Raw genomic sequence first — 19,917 nt, 5'->3', positions numbered from 1 at the left:
AGCAGCAGTATAAGACTCAAAAGAAGCAAATCTCAGAATATAAAATATCACTTGGAAAAAATGTGCAATTCAACCAATACAAAATATTAAAACACAGAAAATCACAGTACACTTCAAATAATCATGACATCAACCATTCAGTTGTGCCAACACTGAATCAGTAAAAACGAAAAAGGGTCCTTTCTTCGACAATGTTCAATTTTTGAGAAAATGAATTGTCGCTGTAATTCCTCTACGTTGTTCATACCAGTATGTTGGAATTCATTTCTGTGTAGCGCATGGCCAACGATTATCCACATAACATCCAAGCTATCAGGTTGAATCATGGTCAAAATCTGGAAAATCCAAATCTCACAATCCCAAATGTGCTTCTTAACCACCTTTAATTGCAAGTTGTGGACCTACCATTCTCCATCTGATCAATGCCATGTCACACAGGAGAAGCTTAATTTATGGGTATTCCTAATTATTAAAAGGCACCATGTAATTAATTATCTCATAAAATATTTATATAGTTCTATTGCTGTGGACTATTAGCATAGTACAGATAAACTCTGTATGTGATTGAACTCCAAGGATTTGTTGCACAACCCACATTGATTGATCCGATTCGGAATACTGTCAGACAAGCAAGGAGAGCACAACTACAGAGGGAACAAACACTGGTGTAGCAGGACACCCCATACCACCACCCCCATTGCAGGGGAACCCTGGGCACCCAAGACCAGTTGGGGGCCCGTAAAAAGGGACCAAGGTAACAAGCTGCTTTCCCCAACTAATCGTCTGAGTTATTGGTTCTGTGTCCAACGAATGCAGCTGCCGAAATGAGAAGTTATTTTCTGCTTCGCACAAACCTCACACTCAAAAGAAAAACAGGTCCAAACTGGTAGAAATTATCCCTATTTTGCAAGCATTTCCTTATTAGGCTGACTGTTGTGAAAATGGAATCAAAGGCCACTGTGCATTACGTGCTCAACGTAGTTGGGTATAGGACGAAATTACAGAGTTCAAATTACTGACCCCACCAAAAGACCTAAAAAGCATACCACCAAAAGTTCTAACTACTAAAAGTTTGAACCTTTAGTGGTATGTATGATGCATGTTTTGGTATGTGTGGTAAAAAAAAAAATAAATAAATAAAAAAAGAAAAAAATAAATAAAAAGGGCTGTGGTGGCAGCAGGGGTGTCCCCCGCAACACCCTGCTCACAATACCTTCCAGTATACTGAGTGGGAGTTGCGGGGAACAACCCCGCAGCTGACCCAAGAAGAAAAAATAACTGACCTTTTAAATACGGTCATTTCCTTCCCGGGAAATTTTGCTGCAGATAAATCACTCAGATCCCGTAGTTGCATGCTTATGTCATTATATGATAACATATGTCCCTTTTTATGTTCTGTGATTGAATCCCTGAGATTTCATCTCACTTCTCCCCGAGGAGGAGCCCCTTCCCATGAGGCCAGGGTGGTGCGGCCGCTACTAGATAGCCCTCCTGGGGGTGATACTAAGCAAGAGGGTCTCATGGAGGACACCTCCGCTCTAGGGACAATGGAGAACCTCTCAGGAGAGCAAGGTATGATAACCGCTCCACACACATCATATACACCTTCATAGCCCATAGAAACCAACTCCATATCCCATGCTTCCATGTATATCTGTAAGTCCGAAAACATAGTGACTACTGAGAAGAGGAAGAGCATGGTCTACCTTGGAGAGACCTCCTTAACAAGTACTGGGATGGCAAGGAGGTGCGGAACAAGCAAGAGTAATGGTGAAGACTTGATGAACAACCTAGTCTTCCATGACCGCTTGTGATAAAAACAAAAGAAGGACTTAAAATGTTGTCAAAACTGCTGTCAAGCCAGCCACTAAGCAACAGCAGGCGTGGAAGCTGTGAAGCGCAGGAGCAGAGAGATGGCGGAGACCGGAGAGCAGAAGCAGCTGGCGAGTTGCAGAAGGATGCTTTCCAGGACCGGACATTGGTCGGTGTTTTGACTATGAAGCCAGGCAGAGATAAAGGGGCCAAGACTGGGACGATGGAGGATAGTGGGGCCCAATCCTACGCTGCATAGGTTGTAAGGCATAGTAAGAGGCCAAGAATGGTCTGAGACCACACGAACCCGCACAGGGGGCAAACAGAGTCTTCGTGCCCTGCAGAGAAAATTGTGAAGATTGGAGGGAATCTCCCACTGGCTGGTGGTCGAGTAAAGCCACTGACCACCAGGGAAGGGTTGAGGATCCAGGAGAAAGAGATCACCACAAGTCATCTTCCTTGTGGCAGTACTTGGGAGAAAAGGGGTCCAAGTACCTAAATACAAAGAAGAGAAATATGGGTCTGTGACCCCCACCCACAAGAGAAGTTCCCAACAAGTCACCTTTGTCATGGCAGTACCTGACAGGAGAGTGAACCAGGCCTGCCACATAAAAGCAGCAGAGAAATACTTGTGTGTGGCCCACACCCACAAGAGGAGTACAAATCATCTTCTTCGTGGCAGTACATGGCAGGGCAATGAACCAAGTCTGCCCAAATCTGGAAACAGGGAAACCTGGGTCTGAGAACCTCAAAGTGAAAGGCTGAAAGTGTTGAACTGTGAAAGCAAAGTGAAAGAGGTCAGGGGAGGGGAGTCATTCCCTCTGGTGGTGTCGAACCAAGAAAGCAAAGTGAAAGAGGCCAGGGGAAGGGAGTCATTCTCCTGGCAACCAGAACTGCAAAGACGTTCTCATACAAAGTGTTAAAAGATGAGCAGTGTGCCCGACAGAGAAAGGTGCTTGAACTTTGCCTTGTGTTGGAGGACATTTTTGACCCAGGGAAGTGAGTCATTCAAACAAGAAGAAACCAAAACCTGGACGTGAACTTTTATCCCCAGTCCAGAAGAAAGGAGACCTTCTTCTGGATCACGAAGGTCGACTTTTTCTCCAGTTTAGTTTTAAGTGTAAGAGGTAGGGTTTTGACACAGGGTGGTGGACTGTTGATTTACACGGACATTCTGACAGAACACTTAGTGTTTTTTGTTTGAGGCAGGACCACTTGGAGATAGTTAGATTTTCTCTTTATTTTCTTGACTAATAAAAGTCTATAGCAATCACCATGCCCCCTATGCGTCAGTCTCCTCCTTCTTCAACCCTACAGTTCACAAAATGCTCTTTGTTTTCATGCTAAGCAGCAAGAACTATTGTGGCAATTATCCTCATGTCGTTTCCCCTAGTAGTTGCATTTACAGAATGAGGGATACTTCTCACTTATTGATTTGTCTATATACGGAGCGAAAGAATATTTCTTTTTTTTAATAACTATTTATTCACAAACTGATCTTGAGAAATGCATTTAAAATATGCAGACCGGAGGCGCACAAGACCCAAAATACATTTTCGCAGTGTCTCATGATTTCTATTATTAGGGTACAAAATGTGCAATCGCTACTAGCAATTGCCTAGTGATATGTGACTCTTAGCAAGTAAGAAGGTCTGGTGTATTTATGTATAAAATTGTAGTGGCAAATTTTAACTGGCTTGCTAGTAGCTTCCACCTTCAATGTTTGCTCTCTATTATTTTTATGTGGGTAATTATTGAGCATGCACCTAGCTGCAGGAAGCAACAGAGTGCTTTACAAGTCAAAGGGGAAGAAATACACAGCGAGGGAAGCAGATTGCAAAGGATCAATACAAGGGAGCAGGGAGCTACGGGAGCTAACATTTGGGAAGGGAGAAGGCAGACAATTTGGCACCAAGGGATGCACAAGTAACATGGGAGGAAAGATCACCCAGTCTCAGGTTAGGGGGGGAACGTGGAGAGTGAGTGGACAAAGGCATTAGGGAGAAGCAGTTCCTTGCAGGGGGGGTCTTGAGCTCCATCCTAAAACCTAAAAGCAAGGGGGCAGGTCTGGTGTTAATGGTAAGGAGGTTCCGGAGTCTAGAGGCATAGAGTGCAGTGGTCTGTCTTTTGGTTCTTTCGTTCCTACACCAGCGGAGTTTCAAGTTTGCACATGACCCGGCTTCTAGATTCTGATTTATTGTGCGAGTGATCTGTGTGTGGGCGATGCATGGGTGTGTGCACTAGATCATTGCGTTTGGTGGTAGGGGGCTGCACCATCTAATTTGCTATATTGAGAATTTTGAAGAGATGATGCATGCCACGAATGGAAATACAGCGTGCAACCCGCAAGGGATCAAATATTTGTCGACCATTGCAAAAACCTACATTCCACCCAGTCCACTGCAACAACCAGGCCCCCAGATAAGGTGCGTACGAGGCCTTTTTACACATGAAAATCTTATAAATACGACAGCTTTATTATTTTCCTGTGTACATTTACACACAGGTTTAGAGCAGAGGGCAGTGCAAAGGTCAGGTTACTTAACAGAAACCAGAAGGCTTCTTCTGATTTTATCTACATGGATGTAATTGCAAGCCACCTCTGAAACAGAATGTATTTCTCTGAAGCCTTTCAAAAAAGAAACCGCACACTGTGATAAAAGGAATCGTTTCTATCCATTCAACTTCAGAAGCACTGTCCATATTTTCCTAGAATTTAAGGATTATATAATTAATAAGATGGAAAACTAAGTTGCAATTGAGAATTAATATTTTGTAGCAATTTTTTTTTTTTTCATACATCTTTCACCAAGTGCAGTCTGCAGTACACCACTGTGGCATCATGATCATAATCATTAGACGTTATCGGTAGTCCAGGCCCCCAGAGAATCTGTGGTGCAGAATACGCCTCTTCAAGGAACTTAGAGGGGGGTCCTCAGCAAGAGCACCTCATTTGATTATGCTACTGGGACCAAAAGATAATGGTCCGGATTAAACAGGTGGACCTTATCCACTGCACTGTGTGAAAGTACAGACCCATTCAGTGGGGGGTACCTAGGACAGGAAGAAGGAGGAGGACAGGCAAAGCCAGAGGAGAAGCTGTTTAACTCAATTAGTACCCGGCGAGGGGGGTGTGGCCGTCTCTGAGCAAATCAGGAGGCTCATACAAGGGTTTTACCACAGGGTGAGCCTCCGTGGAACTGGCGGCCGCCACTGTTAGGGAGAATTCTCTGTAAAGGCTAATTTCCCAAACCTAGTGAGTCCCCCAGCAGCTTTGCGGGATTTTTTGGGGTTTATTTTTTTTCTCCTGCTAAGAGAGACTCTTTTTCTCCCACTCTTAGACATGATTTGAGGTGTTCCTTTGACTTTGTATGTGTTCTATGGGCTATGGCGTCCTTTCCCCCATAGGGTTTCATGTGTTTTTGATATGTGGGTTACACAGCACCCTCCGTGCAGTAACCCAGGGGTGTCGTAGCGACCCCCAAACATAGACTCCATACCCTGGGACTGACTACTGTCTCCCAGGGCATGTAAAGTCACCATTGACTTTACTAGTCTTAAATTGTGAACAGAACCAGTACAAACCATCATATTGTGGACGTACTGGTTGGGGCAATTCGATTGCCCCGGGGTCTGTTGTTCGAGGGGGCACTGTCCAGTCCCCCCCGACCGAGTTTTGGCTGGTGGCAGTGGATACTACTTTTTATATTCGACCGCGAATATATTCCTATGGGATTTTTCCATTGTTCGATGCTACCACTTTTCAAAATAGCTTTGAACATACCGCCGGTTTATTAAATATAAATTCACCGGTTGGTATTTTTTGCCGAAACTTGGTTCCAAAATGGCGTTTGTGTTCGCTTCTGTGACTCCAACCCAAGTCGAGCCCTTTGTTCCACTTTTTGGCTGGCTTCTCCACAGAAGCCTCCAAAGGTGGTGCCACTCTGGGTACCAGAGGGGGTGTGGGAGGGGGTTTAGGCACCCTGGACTGAGTTGCCTCGGCAACTCAAGTCGCACTCTTGTGTGATTGGCCCAAGTGGTGAGCCACTTAGCATGTTTGAGTGACAGCTAGGCTGAATGAATGGGGGTTTTCTGCATAAAAGCAGGGCTTTGGGGACTGGAACTTCAGAAGTCGCCACAGGATCTAAAGAATCCGAGGAGGGAGAATCCGAGCCGACCTGCAACGACAACACCACTGGTGGAGCCCTGCTGAACCGTCTCACCACTTTTCCCGATGACAGAGGAGATCTCCAGTCCGGAGAGTCTTCTTCCTTTGACTGGTGGGGATAACCAGTTTGCCCGTCTTTTCGCCTTCCTGGACCATCTCGTGGCCGCCTTGCCCGTGCCATGCACCCCGGCAACCGGAATACCACGGTTTACCACTACCGCGAAGAAAAGGTTAGTACCTTGTAACCGGGAAACTCCGCGGCTGGTTTCTTCCCTGGCAGTGCAACGACCTTCATCTTTCCTCCACGTCGAGACCTCCTCTTCCTCTGGACGAAACACCGACTTGCACCCGCTGCCAGGAACAACTGCCACCGCTGGAGCGTTCTTCCCATTTCAGGTACTGTGTCCCGCCTGGCTTCCCTTGCGACAGATCATTCGGGGTGACAGTAAATCCTCGACTTTCTAACCTGGGTTAGCCTGGGGCCTGTTAACTAACTTTTCCTAACTTGATCTCAATCTTTTGTGAACTATTTACAAAGACTCTTTGGGCATAACCCCACTGTGTGATCCTGGACACATTTCGCTTGCTCTCTCTAAGAGTGGGCAAGGCATTTGAACTTCCTTGCTCTCCAGTAGACTTTGCCTAACCTGCCTCACTGTGGTTCTTTGAAAAGTATTGAAATTTGGGCGCTTTCATAACTTCGCCTTTTCCCTCCCTTTTTGTATAACTTATTAGAGTGCCATCTTATGTTAAGCGCTCACCTGTCTGAAAATAAGTGGTGTTTCTCATTAAGACTTGTCTAATAAGTAATCAGGGTTGTATATATATATAATAGTGACTGTGTGTTGAATTTACTTACCTCTTTTTGTGCTGGTGTAATTTACAAGTGTGTATTTAAATAAATAATATACTTTTACACCAAAGCTCTGGTCAGTGTTTGTTTGTGCTACTGTATCTCTGTACCTATTGTGTATACTCTATATACTGCCTAACTCATCTTGAGAGAAGTCTGACTGCTCAGCCACAGCTACCAGGTAAATCTGGGTGGTACAGACTGCTACCAATTGGGTTTACTGCCAAACACCTGTAGTCCTAAATCTTTTGCAGTGGTCCCTAAGGGAACTGCACAGGTTTCTGCCTAACAGCCACATTCCTCATCCCCGGCTTCACCCACCTCAGCTTCCACACACCCAAAAAGCCCCCACCCTCTCCCCATTAACTTGTGCGCCTCCATCTCTCGCCGGTGCCAGGAACACTCGGTTTTCCTGGCGCATCTCCTTCCCGGAAACGGCCACCATGGAAAGGGCGAGGCGGCCATCTTGTTTTTTGTAGTTTTTTTCTCAAGTTGAGAAACTGCAAACACACCGCTTCTCAACTTAAGAAAAAAAAACACTGCGAGTATCCCCGTAGTTCCGGTACAATGTGCTGGGGTACCAATAGCAATGTAACCCTTGGTACACTCTGGATCCAACTTATGCCCCAGGGCATTATCATACCGGTAATGCCTCTGCTCGGGTTATGTCGCTTCAGTGGGAACTCTGGTGAGAGGTCTGGGTATACAGAGAGAGTCTGCGATAAAGCTGATAGCGAAGGATGCCAAGCACAAAGATGTAAGCACACAGGGAGAACAGAGGCGGCATAGATATTTCCTGGTGGGCCTATGCACCAAGACATTTGTGTGGGAACTCTATCTTTTACTACATTGCTGCACAGCCCACATTTATATTTGACGAAAAACCTAAAGCTGCATATCCTACAGTGACCATAATTCAGGGAGTTCTGTTCGAGTCTTAAACAAAAAAAAAACAAAAAAAAGGGGGTCATGAGAGGCTGTGATGCCCTCTCCCAATGTGTCAGCATGATATGCTTCACGTAAAGGAAGGCAGAAGGGGATGGATGAGAAATGGGGCACTATTAGGAATTTCCTATGTATGTAGCCATGCAAATAAAGGAGTGATCCTGTGAAGGGCCCTGGCTTGCTAAGGGTTGGGCAATCTCGATTTCAGATGCCCTGTGAGAGAAGGATACTTAAAATGCCAGTTAGTGGAGTGCACGGATGTGGAGTTGAGAGCAGGATGTTGTGATATAGATTATGCAGAGCTTTCACAGGAAATGTGAATTGCAATACTACTATGGAACATAATGCATGGCCTGATGCTGTACCTAGTAGTAGATGCCTTAATTGTAAGCTGGTTGTTTAGTTTGTGTAAGTAGACATGCAAGAATCACACCCCAATGTACACATGAATAAATAACGTAAGTAGCTCATATTAGCCAACTAGTGCGATTTAGCATGAAAATAAAAGAACCTCTAGATACATTATTAAACCAATAAAATATGAACATATGACACCCCTACTCCCATTTAACTTTTGGTATTGTATGGAACGCATAGTGGCAATAGTACGACAGGCACAAGTAATCACAGTTCAAGGGTGTTTATTGAACTTGCACAAGGGTGTCATAAATGCTCATCTAAACCTAAATCTACAGAAAGGAGCAAGCTGCGACCATCAAATAATAATAATGCAGTCCTAGTGGAGTCTTGACAAAATAAAAGAGCCTATATTTTTTTAAAAACTATTGCCAATCCTTACCACTAAACTTACAAATAATGTGGATAATGTTCATGAAAAAGAAAGAAGGGTTCACAAAATAATACTTCAGGATGCTCTCTTCCACGCGTTTTCAGCACTGGGCAAGGCGGGTCACTTGAGCAAAGCAAACACTCTGGCTTCTGCTACACAAGGATACAGTTCCATTTTCCCAGTTCAGGACCTTCTTTGTCCAAGTCTTTTTACTTCTTGCTAGTCTCTTGACGCAGAGAGCCTGCTGTACCAAAAACAACACACAAATATTCTTTCCTTTCTTCTTGTACTCAATTTGGGTGATCACCCTGGAACCCTCTCAGCCGGGCTGAGATCATTTCAAAACAAAAGTTCAATGTTGGATCCCCCTGTTCTGGGCTCAGACCTCTTTGCGACTGTGTTCAGATAATGCTTTCTCAGGTGATTCACGGTTCACCCCGGATCCCCCTCTGCCGGGCTCAGATCCCTTTCTTTCACTCAATTAGTCTCCCTCAGCCGGGCTCGGACCAATTGTGTTGCACTTTAAACTATCAAAGACTTTCGAATGTGCACAGGGTTTAGCTTGACCCATTGCATGACAACTTTGATCTCAATATTCCTTTTTCTCACACTCAGCATCAGTTGGATACCTAACAGAGACTTTCAAAAGTGCAACCACGTGGTGCCGGACCACTCTGTGCGGTATCTTTTCGCCCAAAGTTCAATTATAAAGTTCAGCTACTACTTTTGGTTTCCAATAATATCCGCACTGCCCTTTGCAAACGCCTCACACACTGTTCTCTTTGTACAATGTTGCTGCTTGCAACCTTGGTTCAAAACACAAGCTGGTTTTGTATCAGTCTCTCCGAAATCACCGGCTGTGCTGTCTTTTCTGACACTGCTTTGTTGTAGGAGCCAAAGACAGTAAAATGGTGGCAAATGCGTCTCCCTGCTCTTGTTTTTGACACATCAGGGCGCTGGGTATCTCTGACACACTGTGCAGGGTTCATCAGCCTTAGTTCCTGGTGTTCGGTTTCTTACTTTCCAAGGCTCGCGACTCTTGGGACTCACAGTCTTTCTCTGTGTTCAACTGCCATCTTGGAACTGTTTCCGCGTGTTGTTTGCCTTGCTCAGAGTGTGGTTTTGTGCAACGCCTTTTATCCGTGCAGGGAAAGTGTGATAGAAGTCAGGTGTGTGTAATGATCAGTAATTGCCTGACCTTGCCTGTCCATGGTGTTGGGACATGTCAGGTATATGGCTCTGGTGTTAGTCTGTTGTTGCTCACAGTGAACTGTCCATGAGAAAGTGTTTGTGTTGGAAAAGGGGATGGTGAAATGCCTAGGTATCCTACCGGGTCTCACCCTCCGGTGTCCCACTTCCACTCCCGGAGGACCCCTCATCCAGGTGATCATCCAGCACTGGTCCACCCCCTGGAACTGGATCCAAAAGCAATGGCTGTGTCCTGGACACCCGGATTACAGAACCCCAGGGACTAGCGGGTGAGACACCTTCAGGTTTCTCACAGTATGCCAGAAGGCAAGTACATTGAAGACTAATTTGTAACACGCAGTGTTTATTCTTTGGATGATGGGACTGGTGGTTCCTGCTAGTGGCAAGAGAGCCGTGCAGCGTAGCATTAGGTCAGGGTCTGCCCCTTGGGACAGGGCATTGAAGTCTGACAGTGATGAATCCTTCAGTTCTGAGACTTTGATAGCTGACCACAACGCGGCATGCCTGATCTAGGACAGGTGGGCGACAGCACTCGAGGCAAATGTAAATAACCATACAATATACTAATAACCAATGAGATTACAGTAACAAAGGGACTGGTGTAGATCAAACAAATTCTACACGCATGAGCGTAGATTTGCAGAAATTAGAATTGTATGCTACTTCATGGTGTTGTAGGCCTCCCTGCTGTAGGATGGGATAGGTCGGATCAGGAGAGGAATGGCCAGTAGGATGCTTTGGTCTGGATTTGGCCTGGCAAAAACCAAAAGATGTGTCCTAAACTGGGGGATTCCTGGTTTTGGGCACAAATACCAACACAAAGAAGCCAAAGTCAGGAGCCCATGGCACATAGTAAGAATTGTTATGCTTGCCCTTAATGGATAAAATGTAGGTGGGGCCAATAATGTGCCAGCACCAGAGGTCAAAGTGGATGGGAACTAAAGGGTACGACATTTGCGATTTAAACTTCTCTCTAACTGGAGCTTCGAAGCTGAGCCCTGCTGATAACAAGCTGGTGTGTCATCTCACTGTTCCATTTTGCAGATGTTGGATTGCTGTTCTTTATTTCAATAGGCTACTTGGGACATGAAACCCATTCCTATGCAGCCAACAAGGCCAGCTCAGCATCTGCATATGAATGCGAATTGCTGTATGTGCAGGGTTGGGTGCAGGTAATGGGAGGGGCGTGTGGGCTATCGTCATGGTTGGGTAATTGAAAGCTGCATGTCATCAGGGACAATGACACTAATGGGGGTCCTCTAAATGCATGTTCTTCAGTTTAGCTACAACTGTTGTAGAACACAGCGTTGGTTGCAGGGTGGAATGGAGGAAAGGATGGAGCAAGGTATGGGGGTAACATCGTTCCACTACTTTCTTCTACTTTGACCACTGGCCAGCACATAGGAAGCCCTAACATTCCAGGCCTAAGGGGCAGTCCCTGTTAGGCTACTAATATACGCAAGACCTGAAACCTGGCCCTCTGCTTCTGCAGTGGCTGAAGCTGGCTTTGCCATCCAAGGAGAAATGTCTCTTTGAAGGCACTCTGATGCTTCACGTTCACACTTCTAGCAGGTTAGAGATATCACTTGTCTAGACACTGCTCGTCAGTCATTGCTTACTTTCTCTCATCAATTAACTATTCCACAATGACATAATGGATTCCCAATCCATTGTTCCGTGTTGTTAGCCACTGGAACTTTGGGCAGTTTTCCACAGAGAAGGTCCCTCTTAGGTTATGCTGAAGTTAGAACCAGGACTAGCAGACAGCTTGTGCATTCAACAGCCATTAATAAGTAATTCCTGAGAGCACCCCATCTCCATTGTCTATACCATCATAAATACACTTAGGCACCACGCCCTTCAACATCTGCATACTCTCCCCTCTCCTTTAGCACTTTGAAGTAGCCCCAAAACAGCTGGAAGTGCTCACTTCAGCAAACTAAGAACAATTCTGCATGACGGTCCGCTCTTAGCACACACTCTGCCCCCTCCATCCCTCCTCTCCATGGGCAAACCAAGCAGCTGGTGGTGGGGGGCTTAAACCCAACCCCGCCTTTAGGAGGCTACTAACAGAAGAAGCAGCCTGAAGGTATACTCCGCCTGGGACTATGCTTAGAAAAGGCTTGCACAGCAAGAACTGGTCAGATGTCTCTCCTGGGAGGGCAGAGCATTGACATTTGAACAATAATTAATCGAAGAAGCAGCAAAAAGTACAGAGGCAGAGAACAAAATAACCCCAGGGATATCCATACATCCCCCTAGGACACGCAAAAGGTGAAATGCAGAGCTCAGCTTTTAGATTGCCAGCGCTTCCAATGATTAGAATCGTTTTGTGAAAATAAATAGCCTCTGAATTGAGGGTGAAAGGTGCGTCGAATGGGCCAAGGAAGGCAAAAGAGCTATTCAGCCTCCTGGGATCAGGAGGACTGGAATGGGGGGGTGAACAGAGCACTGGTGTAAAGGCCCTACTCCAGTCCACCTTTCAAAATGGTCAAAAGGTTGAGGCTGGCTCTGCCCTGGCTCATCTCCCCGAGCCCTTTGCAGTGAAGAACGTCAATAAGTCGCTCAGCATGCGTTTCCCTCGCTCTTCACCAATAGCCGTGATTATGCATTTACGTTGGCCTATTTTTTGGGGGAAATCTGGGATTTGTGCAGGGGTTGACTGGTAACCAAAAGAGGCCCTGGAAATATGTTTCAAAGTGGCCCCATAGTACACATTTTCGCAAGCCTAACCCTTTCCATGAGAGAAAATGTGGAAATAAAATAGGGTAACCACACAAAAAAGGCGCAGGCTGTAGAGGCCTACCAGGGAATCTCCAGAGTTCCCTGTAAACCAGCCTACCCCTGGATTTGTGGTCCTATTTTTAAAATGGAAAAGAAGAAAAAACTCCACGTCCCACAATTCCACAGGGGAAAAAAGTTTCAGGCTGTTTTCTTGCGCGTGGAATTTGGAAACTTGACAGCCCTGCTCAGTGCGTTGAAAGTATGGAATAATATGCGACAACTTTGAAAAGAACTTCAGGGACAGGCAGTCCTCAGTCATGTTGCAATACTAAAATATCTAACGGGACCCTCAACTTGAACTACAAGTAGACCCACTGGGGTCCCTGTGTGCACATGAAAACAGCAAAAGCACCATTACACCACTATATGGGGTAACACAAGAGGTCATCGCCCATATAACCAGGCGTGCAGCGTTAGCTGAAGCCTGCCCTAAGACACTTTACTTCAGGATTCTTTGACTGGCACAAACCCCACGTTATACATTGCGGTCCCCGGGCCCCAGTCTGAATGCTCCAAGTGCGAGCCACTCACCGCTGGCTGCTGGTGCCGCGCGGGGAGGCAGTGCTGCATGCCCGCAGCAGGCCGAGGGCCACCCGGGCAGAACGCCTGGGGCCGCGCAGGCAGGCGACGCGGAGCCGTAACATGCTCTGTGCGAGTCGGGAGCCTTGGGGGGCAAGTCAGCGGCAGCAGCAGCGGGCGGAGGTGTGTCCGGCTGCACAACCCAGCGCAGTCTGAGCTATCTTCCGCTGTCAGGCAAAATGTGGGCGTCCCCTCCTAGCAATAACCAATCCTGCCAGGGGAGAGGGGGGCCGGTCCGGCGGAGTAGATCTGTGGCCCTCTCCGTGCCCCCTACTGGAATGGGGGAGTGGGGGGGGGGGGGGGTCAGTTACAAGCCCTACCGCAGGCGCAAGCGGCCCCCCTTCACGCCCCCTGCAGCCCGGCTTCCGCGGGCAGAAGGAAGCATGCACACTGCCCCACCCACCGACTAAAATCGGTTTGGAAATACCTCCTGACTGACTGACATACGCACTCGCAGTGTGCATGCTGGGGCCAAGGGCCAAGACGAGACACACAACCATTGGGGACATGCATTTAGTTTTGTTCACTTTGGAAATACTTGTTTGGGGTTGCCATGTAAACGAAGCAAGCCCTCAACGTGTGTTCCATATTGAAGCAGTACACACGATTCGTGGCGTGCATTTCCTGGGAAATGCACTGTATGTGTGCCAGACTAGGAGTCCAAGAGTAAAGGCATATTGTTCAAATGTACTATATTTACTGAGATCTGTCTGCAATGAATAAGAGGCATGTTGGTCACAGCCCCTCACCCCCACACATTGTGGTTACTAGAGGGGCTGTTTTTATTATCCGCGCACACTGATGTTGTGTATTGGGGTCTTATTGGCACCTTGGCCCCATACGTTGCGCTGTAGTGCAGTCGTGCTAGTACGCCCCTGTGTTTATTGCTCGTGGAAAGCCCGGTCTCGTCTGTGGCAGGGTAGAGTAATCCTGCCAAATTATCCCGGGGGGAGGGGGAGGGGGAGAGGGTGAGGGAGAGAGAGAGAGAGACAGAGAGAATGGCGCCCCCTGGCGGCGCGCAGAGGAGCGCAGTCATTAGTGTGTGAGGCCCCTTCCAATCAGGGGGCTGGAGCTCAGCCCGCCTGGGATCCGCCCCGCTCGGTATATAGGGAGGGTCTGTGCCACAACCTTTCTTTCCTGTGTGCACTTTAGGGAGACGAGTCTGCACAGCTGTCAGAAAACGAGCAGGATGGCAGCAACAGAAGGAAAACCTACTAAGAAAGTAAGGACCGCGGCTTTGAAAATAGTTTTTTTTGTGGGGAGTGGATGGGGGTCAATGGAATGCATTTATTTTCTGGAGGTTTGGTAATTCTGATGGCATTTCACTTTTTGACATAAAATAATTTAACCGCGCGCTCACTATTCATTTTCACAATTGTACGTATGCCTGCATTAAAAAAATCTTGTGAACAAAATGGTTTCCTGCACTGCCCCACACCCACAATTGGTTTTAAGTAGAGGCGAAGTCCCGTTATTGCACAGCTTTGAAATGTGCCGCCTGGAGCACCGGGCTGTTGGCCCGAGTGTAAGGGGGTACTACCACCTACCCCCATTTGCTGAAGGCCGGTGTGTTTGGTGGCGTGCACCTCCAGGGGCCCTTCACGGGCTGCGGCATCTCTTTACCCGCACCTCACCGGCGGTACTTATCTCTACTAGACCCAGTGTGTTCCTTTCCGCGCCTGCGCCCCTCCCGCTGCAGGTGGTCGGGTCAGTGGGGCGGCCTCAAAGTGAGCGGAAAATCAGTACTCGAGACTAGCCTTTGGGAATATTCTGAAGGGTGCCGGGGCAAACTGAACACGCCACCTGTGTGACCCTCGGAACAATATCTAGTTATACACCATCGTATGCAATAATCCCTAATTTTAGACCTGTTCACATTTAATTTTAGCTCCCCAAAAGTACATAAGAATCGTGTGGCCAAGGCGTATATTGAACAATGATTCCCTTTACATGTCTATAATATTGCAATGTTCGTGAACAACCGTATTTCGTTTTTGCAGGGTTTGTAGAACTTTTAATCTATTTAGGTTATATTAGTTTTTTCTAGCCCTCACCCCTTCTGCCCCCAAACGTCCGATATATAAACCCCTCCCCCGCCTTATTACTTTCACCCGGAGTCCCGCGTTTCGAGAAACCAGTTGCGCTTGGCCTAGCCGAATTACTCAATCTAGCAGTTTTCCAGTTACTCGTACGGCCCCGTGTAAATATGCTTTGGCTTGCCAAGTTGTTGAGCTTGAGTTGCCTGAGGCTCCAGCTCTACTCATGGCCTAGATACTTACAGCTCTCTAGTTCCTCCTACGTATTGTCAATTTGATCGTTTCTTTTGTAGTGAGACAGACTTATCAGCCAAATAGTCGTTTCTTTCTGTCATTTCAGATAGGATATCCGCAAGATTGTGTACGTGTAAAAGTGCTAACATGTGTGTTGCGCAAGCAATGTTTCTAGTTATATTGGTGTTTCCAAGATTTAATTTAACTGATTTTGTTTTCTCGATGTCACTTTTAGCCACCACAATGTCGCTGTGACCAGCTTTCTTTTGGATGGCATGTACTCGTTCCCACCCCATATATGTGGCACACCGGGATTTGTTTACCAATTCCTCGCCCATTGCCCCTAGCCTCCTGTGCCATTAAGACTACGCTCTTGGGCAGCCCCAGGTTAAACAGAGAATTGGAAAGATTTGAAGCGAAAATGCTACGAATAATTTTGAGAATGCCCAAAATGTTTATCTCGGGAATATATACTGTTGAAATGTCATATGTATAGTGTGAGTGATATATGTCCACACTCTATGGGAAACTAGTTAAATTGAATAATGACACGTTTATAGTAGACCTGATAAATAATTTAAAAATCTTGAACAAGAAGCAAGATCTAAGAATGGTATGCAGGTTGAGCAATATATATCATAAATGGTCCAACAATGATGTGAATAGCTGGATAACTTTCTCTACTGACAAATGGTCATTAAAATGAGTGATGTATATACCCAAAGCAGAGAACAAAATCTGGTTAACCTTGCGACTAAAAGAAATAGTGGGCTATACTTGGCATCCTGGTCTGATGAATTTAATGAGACACTATGGAAATTCTAGGTGCAAAATCGAATACATCGAGAGAATCCAGATGTTAGACTCTGTGGAATGTGTATCGAGTCAGCAAAACATACTTAAACCTACAGAATCTGCGTACAAAACACTTGCTGGTATAACAACACTCACAAAGATTAGTACTATAAATGACATATGGGAAGTACTGTTGGGTAGCAATGACATAACTGATTTATCATATTTTGACATTTTATGAAGTTTGAGATTTTAAAATTATCAACGGGGATTCTGTATTGATGTATGCATAAGAGAAGATGTTAAACATGATTGAATTTTTATTAGGAGATTCTTTTTAATAAGATTGATGTATTTTAACGTATATATTTTGTTATATGTAAAGCCAGTACTGGCTGAGCATTTTAAATAAATACATAAAAATAGAAATATTAACCCACTTCACTCATATATTTAAGGCATGACCCATCTGAGATCCTTCGGCTCCTATGGAGCCTCTCGCTGCAGTATGGGTTCTGTTTGTATTGCACCAATCTAAGCCTGCTCGGAATATTGGACTCCCATATTGCGATGGGTGCCTCTACCCACTCTTCTTTCTCCTGTGCTCCCATATCTGCCTCCAAAAGCTCGATATTGCCTAATGGTGTTGAATTTGCCTTCCCCTCTAGCTGTCCATTATATAGTAACATGTGCCCTGGAGTGTCCATATTTGGCACTTGTGTGTTGATGCATGTGAATACATCTTTTGGCGTTAGCCAAACTTTCCACCAGCATCTGTAATGGTGCTAATGTCTTGATATCTAAACCATCTAATCAATCTACTATAACATGAGGGCTAGGTTCCCAATATTGCAGTTATGTTTTGGTTCCTTCAGAGCAGTGCCCATCTTGTTCTCTAATCCTGTCCCAAGATATTGGTGACCTCGTTTCTGGTCTGTCCAGCTGCAGGCAGGTTTTCCCCACCTGCGTTTCCGTACAGTATACTTGCAAAAAATACCTGTTCTGTAGACGCTAATCGATTGAAAATCAATGAACCCGTAGGTCGCTGTTCCAAGTCACTTATCGATCTGTGCACTCGGCAGCATTCTGCACTGAGAATGGGCACGTGTCGCTGGCTGACATATACCCTGGAGCAGACGTGGAGGGGAGGGAAGCAAGGGTTCTGCAGCATACTGGGACTTTCTGTGCACTCTCCACCTGTCCTGCCGCAGTGCGTTGTGGGTATCTCGGTAACGGTGCGTCCTAGGGCCTTGAAACATGTTTTTTGAGTTCTCTCCCATGAGTCTGGTTTGTCGGGATGCATGCAAATTGTCCAGTCCTTCTGCGACCACACTGATATTTTGCTGATATCAGGCAGACTTCTCATATGTGAAGGGGATGAAATAGAGGGAAAGGGTAGCCAGTGTTGTCCAGAGGGTCCGACGGCAACTATTCATTTTGAACAGTGTGCAATTGTATAAGGAACAAACATGTTTGCCATTCATCATTTACGTCCAGTCTTGTGAGCTATGTTTGCTCCTATTGACACCCACTCATTTGCCACCACGAACTGTAATAGTCCACTACTATTTCTGCACATCTGCTACTCCCACCCCCATGCTTCCAAGAGTCTGCTGCTTCCGTGGTAGCATTTGCTTCTCCAAATGTGTGCACACATTGCTTGCAAAGGGCTGCTGCTGTAGTAACTCCTGCTTGCACCCCTCCCCAGACCTCAATATACCTCATTGCCATCAATCTACCTTCTCGGCACACATTCCCTTAAATATTCTTGTGTGCCTAAAATTGCCTCTGCCAATGTTTCCAAATTGTAATTTTGCCTATTGGGACTGAATTGAGTTTTTCTTAAATCCATTCGTTCTACATACTATTTTACTCTAATTGGTGTAGCAGCAAGGCTAGGCAAAGCCCATTTAAAGCCACTCTTCCTACCTGGGTATTCTAAAGGAAAATTATGAGTTTGTAACCTCAAGGATAATGTGTTAGAAGTTCTGAGTTACTCTTCCTTTAGAGTACTTGTGTGTACAGGGTCATGAAGAATTTTTGTCATGAGGGTATTTACTGAACTAGCATTGCTAGTTTTATAACCATGGAGTTCATTCAATTTTCATGTATAGGAAATAACATGGTGCTTTTATTTAATTTTGCTTCTCATTAGTACCATGTTTATCGAATTTGATCTTTTGAGATTTTTTGATTTTAAGTGGTTTTAAACGTGCTTTGCTGTAATGCAAGAATAAGAACTATGAATGAGTGCCATGATTGGAAATCTATACAAAATTAGATAACCAATAGGAACAACCCTTGTTCAATATTTACCACTAGTTCTGGTTGGGAGCGTCCTCTTTTGTATGAAATGAATATTCTGAAACCAAATCCAATAAATCTGCTAGCAATCAATTATTAAAGTGCCTTATTCTCTACCAGGCAGTAAGCCAAAAGATCAGTCTTTATAGCCCGCACTTATCATTGCAGTTCTTGAATTCATGCAGTGAATTTCTACTGCAGCTTAACATGATTGTAATTTAATGCTGCCACTCCAATAAGAAATAAAGCTGGTTTGGGTCAAAATCTGTAAACCCCATTGATTATGGCTTGAACATATCAGTAAGTTATTGTGCTTGTGTGCTACGTTTTGCGTAGGGTATCAAAGAATGGAGTAAATGGGAATGTTTTTAAAAAAAATAGCTTGGATTATACCATCTTGAGTATAGCTGCATTAAAGGAGATGGGTAATTTCGGCAAATTATTTGGCTTATTTTTCCTCCATTTTATAAAAAGTTTGTATAGTGTGACACTAACACACCGAGGTGTATGTACTGCAGCGCCTAATTAAGGATAATTGTATTTTTATACAGAGACTTGAATCTAAAACTCTTGGACTCCTCGGGAAGGCTGAGACAAAAATTATACCTAGGAACATCGGAATTGAGAGATTCGGGAAATGACTATACGAGACATGACTATGCTCAATGGGCAGACTACAGGAGACATTCCAGGTGCAAATTTCTGGTTCTGTGGCAAAGAGTGCCTGCCCAGATTATTGCTTTGTGGCTGAAAATACAATTAGATGGATAAAATCAATGCATGTAAAGAAACAAACTACGAGTGAACTTTTATGGCCCTCTAAGGAACTGACAAATCCCATGAAGCAACACATTGAACTGACATGGGGAAGAAACAGAATACGGCTTCAAACCGCCGATATCCCTCAGCTGACGGCCAACCTGGATAACAACATAAGGGAGAATCAAAACAGCAACACTGAGTATAGATGGCTCCTGAAAGATTTTGAGGTGAATAGACATAAACAAATCTACAAGCTTAACAAGGAAACATGCATATAATAGTGAGGTGGCAAAAAAGAAAAGGGAACATCGAGCTGAAATACATAGAAACGTAGAATAAACCAAAGTATCTGACAAAACAGAATTGCTAAGGCTGACGAAGCAGAGATATAACTGGTTAAAATTGACCAAAATTTGGAGAGCGCAGTGTGATGCAGAAAAGATGCTGGCTGTGATTACAACAGCCAATTCCCACTCCCTTTGGGAAATAATAAACAAAGGAGATGATCTACAGCCTGCATTAACCAGCAACCAAGTATCTAAAGAAAACTGGTGAATCACTACACTGCACTCTTTGAGGAGAGGACTAGAACACCACCCAACAAGAAGCCTAATTTGAAACCGTGGGCCATTGATAAAGACCTAGT

At 45.3% G+C, this 19,917-nt stretch overlaps 2 protein-coding genes across 2 annotated transcripts in view; one reads left to right on the top strand and one right to left on the bottom strand.

Annotated features, from left to right (window-relative positions):
• The window catches only part of DMGDH (dimethylglycine dehydrogenase), an 834,031-nt gene extending 820,701 nt beyond the window's left edge, over positions 1–13,330 (bottom strand). The window contains exon 1 of the mRNA XM_069627418.1: positions 13,093–13,330. Coding sequence (XP_069483519.1) covers positions 13,093–13,205 — 113 coding nt within the window. The 5' untranslated portion in view covers positions 13,206–13,330. The remainder of the gene's footprint in view (positions 1–13,092) is intronic.
• Positions 13,331–14,212: 882 nt separating this feature from the next.
• The window catches only part of LOC138511624 (betaine--homocysteine S-methyltransferase 1), a 30,763-nt gene continuing 25,058 nt past the window's right edge, over positions 14,213–19,917 (top strand). Inside the window, exon 1 of the mRNA XM_069627417.1 lies at positions 14,213–14,362. Coding sequence (XP_069483518.1) covers positions 14,330–14,362 — 33 coding nt within the window. The 5' untranslated portion in view covers positions 14,213–14,329. The remainder of the gene's footprint in view (positions 14,363–19,917) is intronic.

This window comes from Ambystoma mexicanum, chromosome 6p, assembly GCF_040938575.1.
Source record: "Ambystoma mexicanum isolate Mex_15411 chromosome 6p, UKY_AmexF1_1, whole genome shotgun sequence".
Classification (NCBI taxonomy): domain Eukaryota; kingdom Metazoa; phylum Chordata; class Amphibia; order Caudata; family Ambystomatidae; genus Ambystoma; species Ambystoma mexicanum.
Note: the sequence above shows the minus strand (reverse complement) of the source record. Positions and strands in the feature narration are given on the sequence as shown.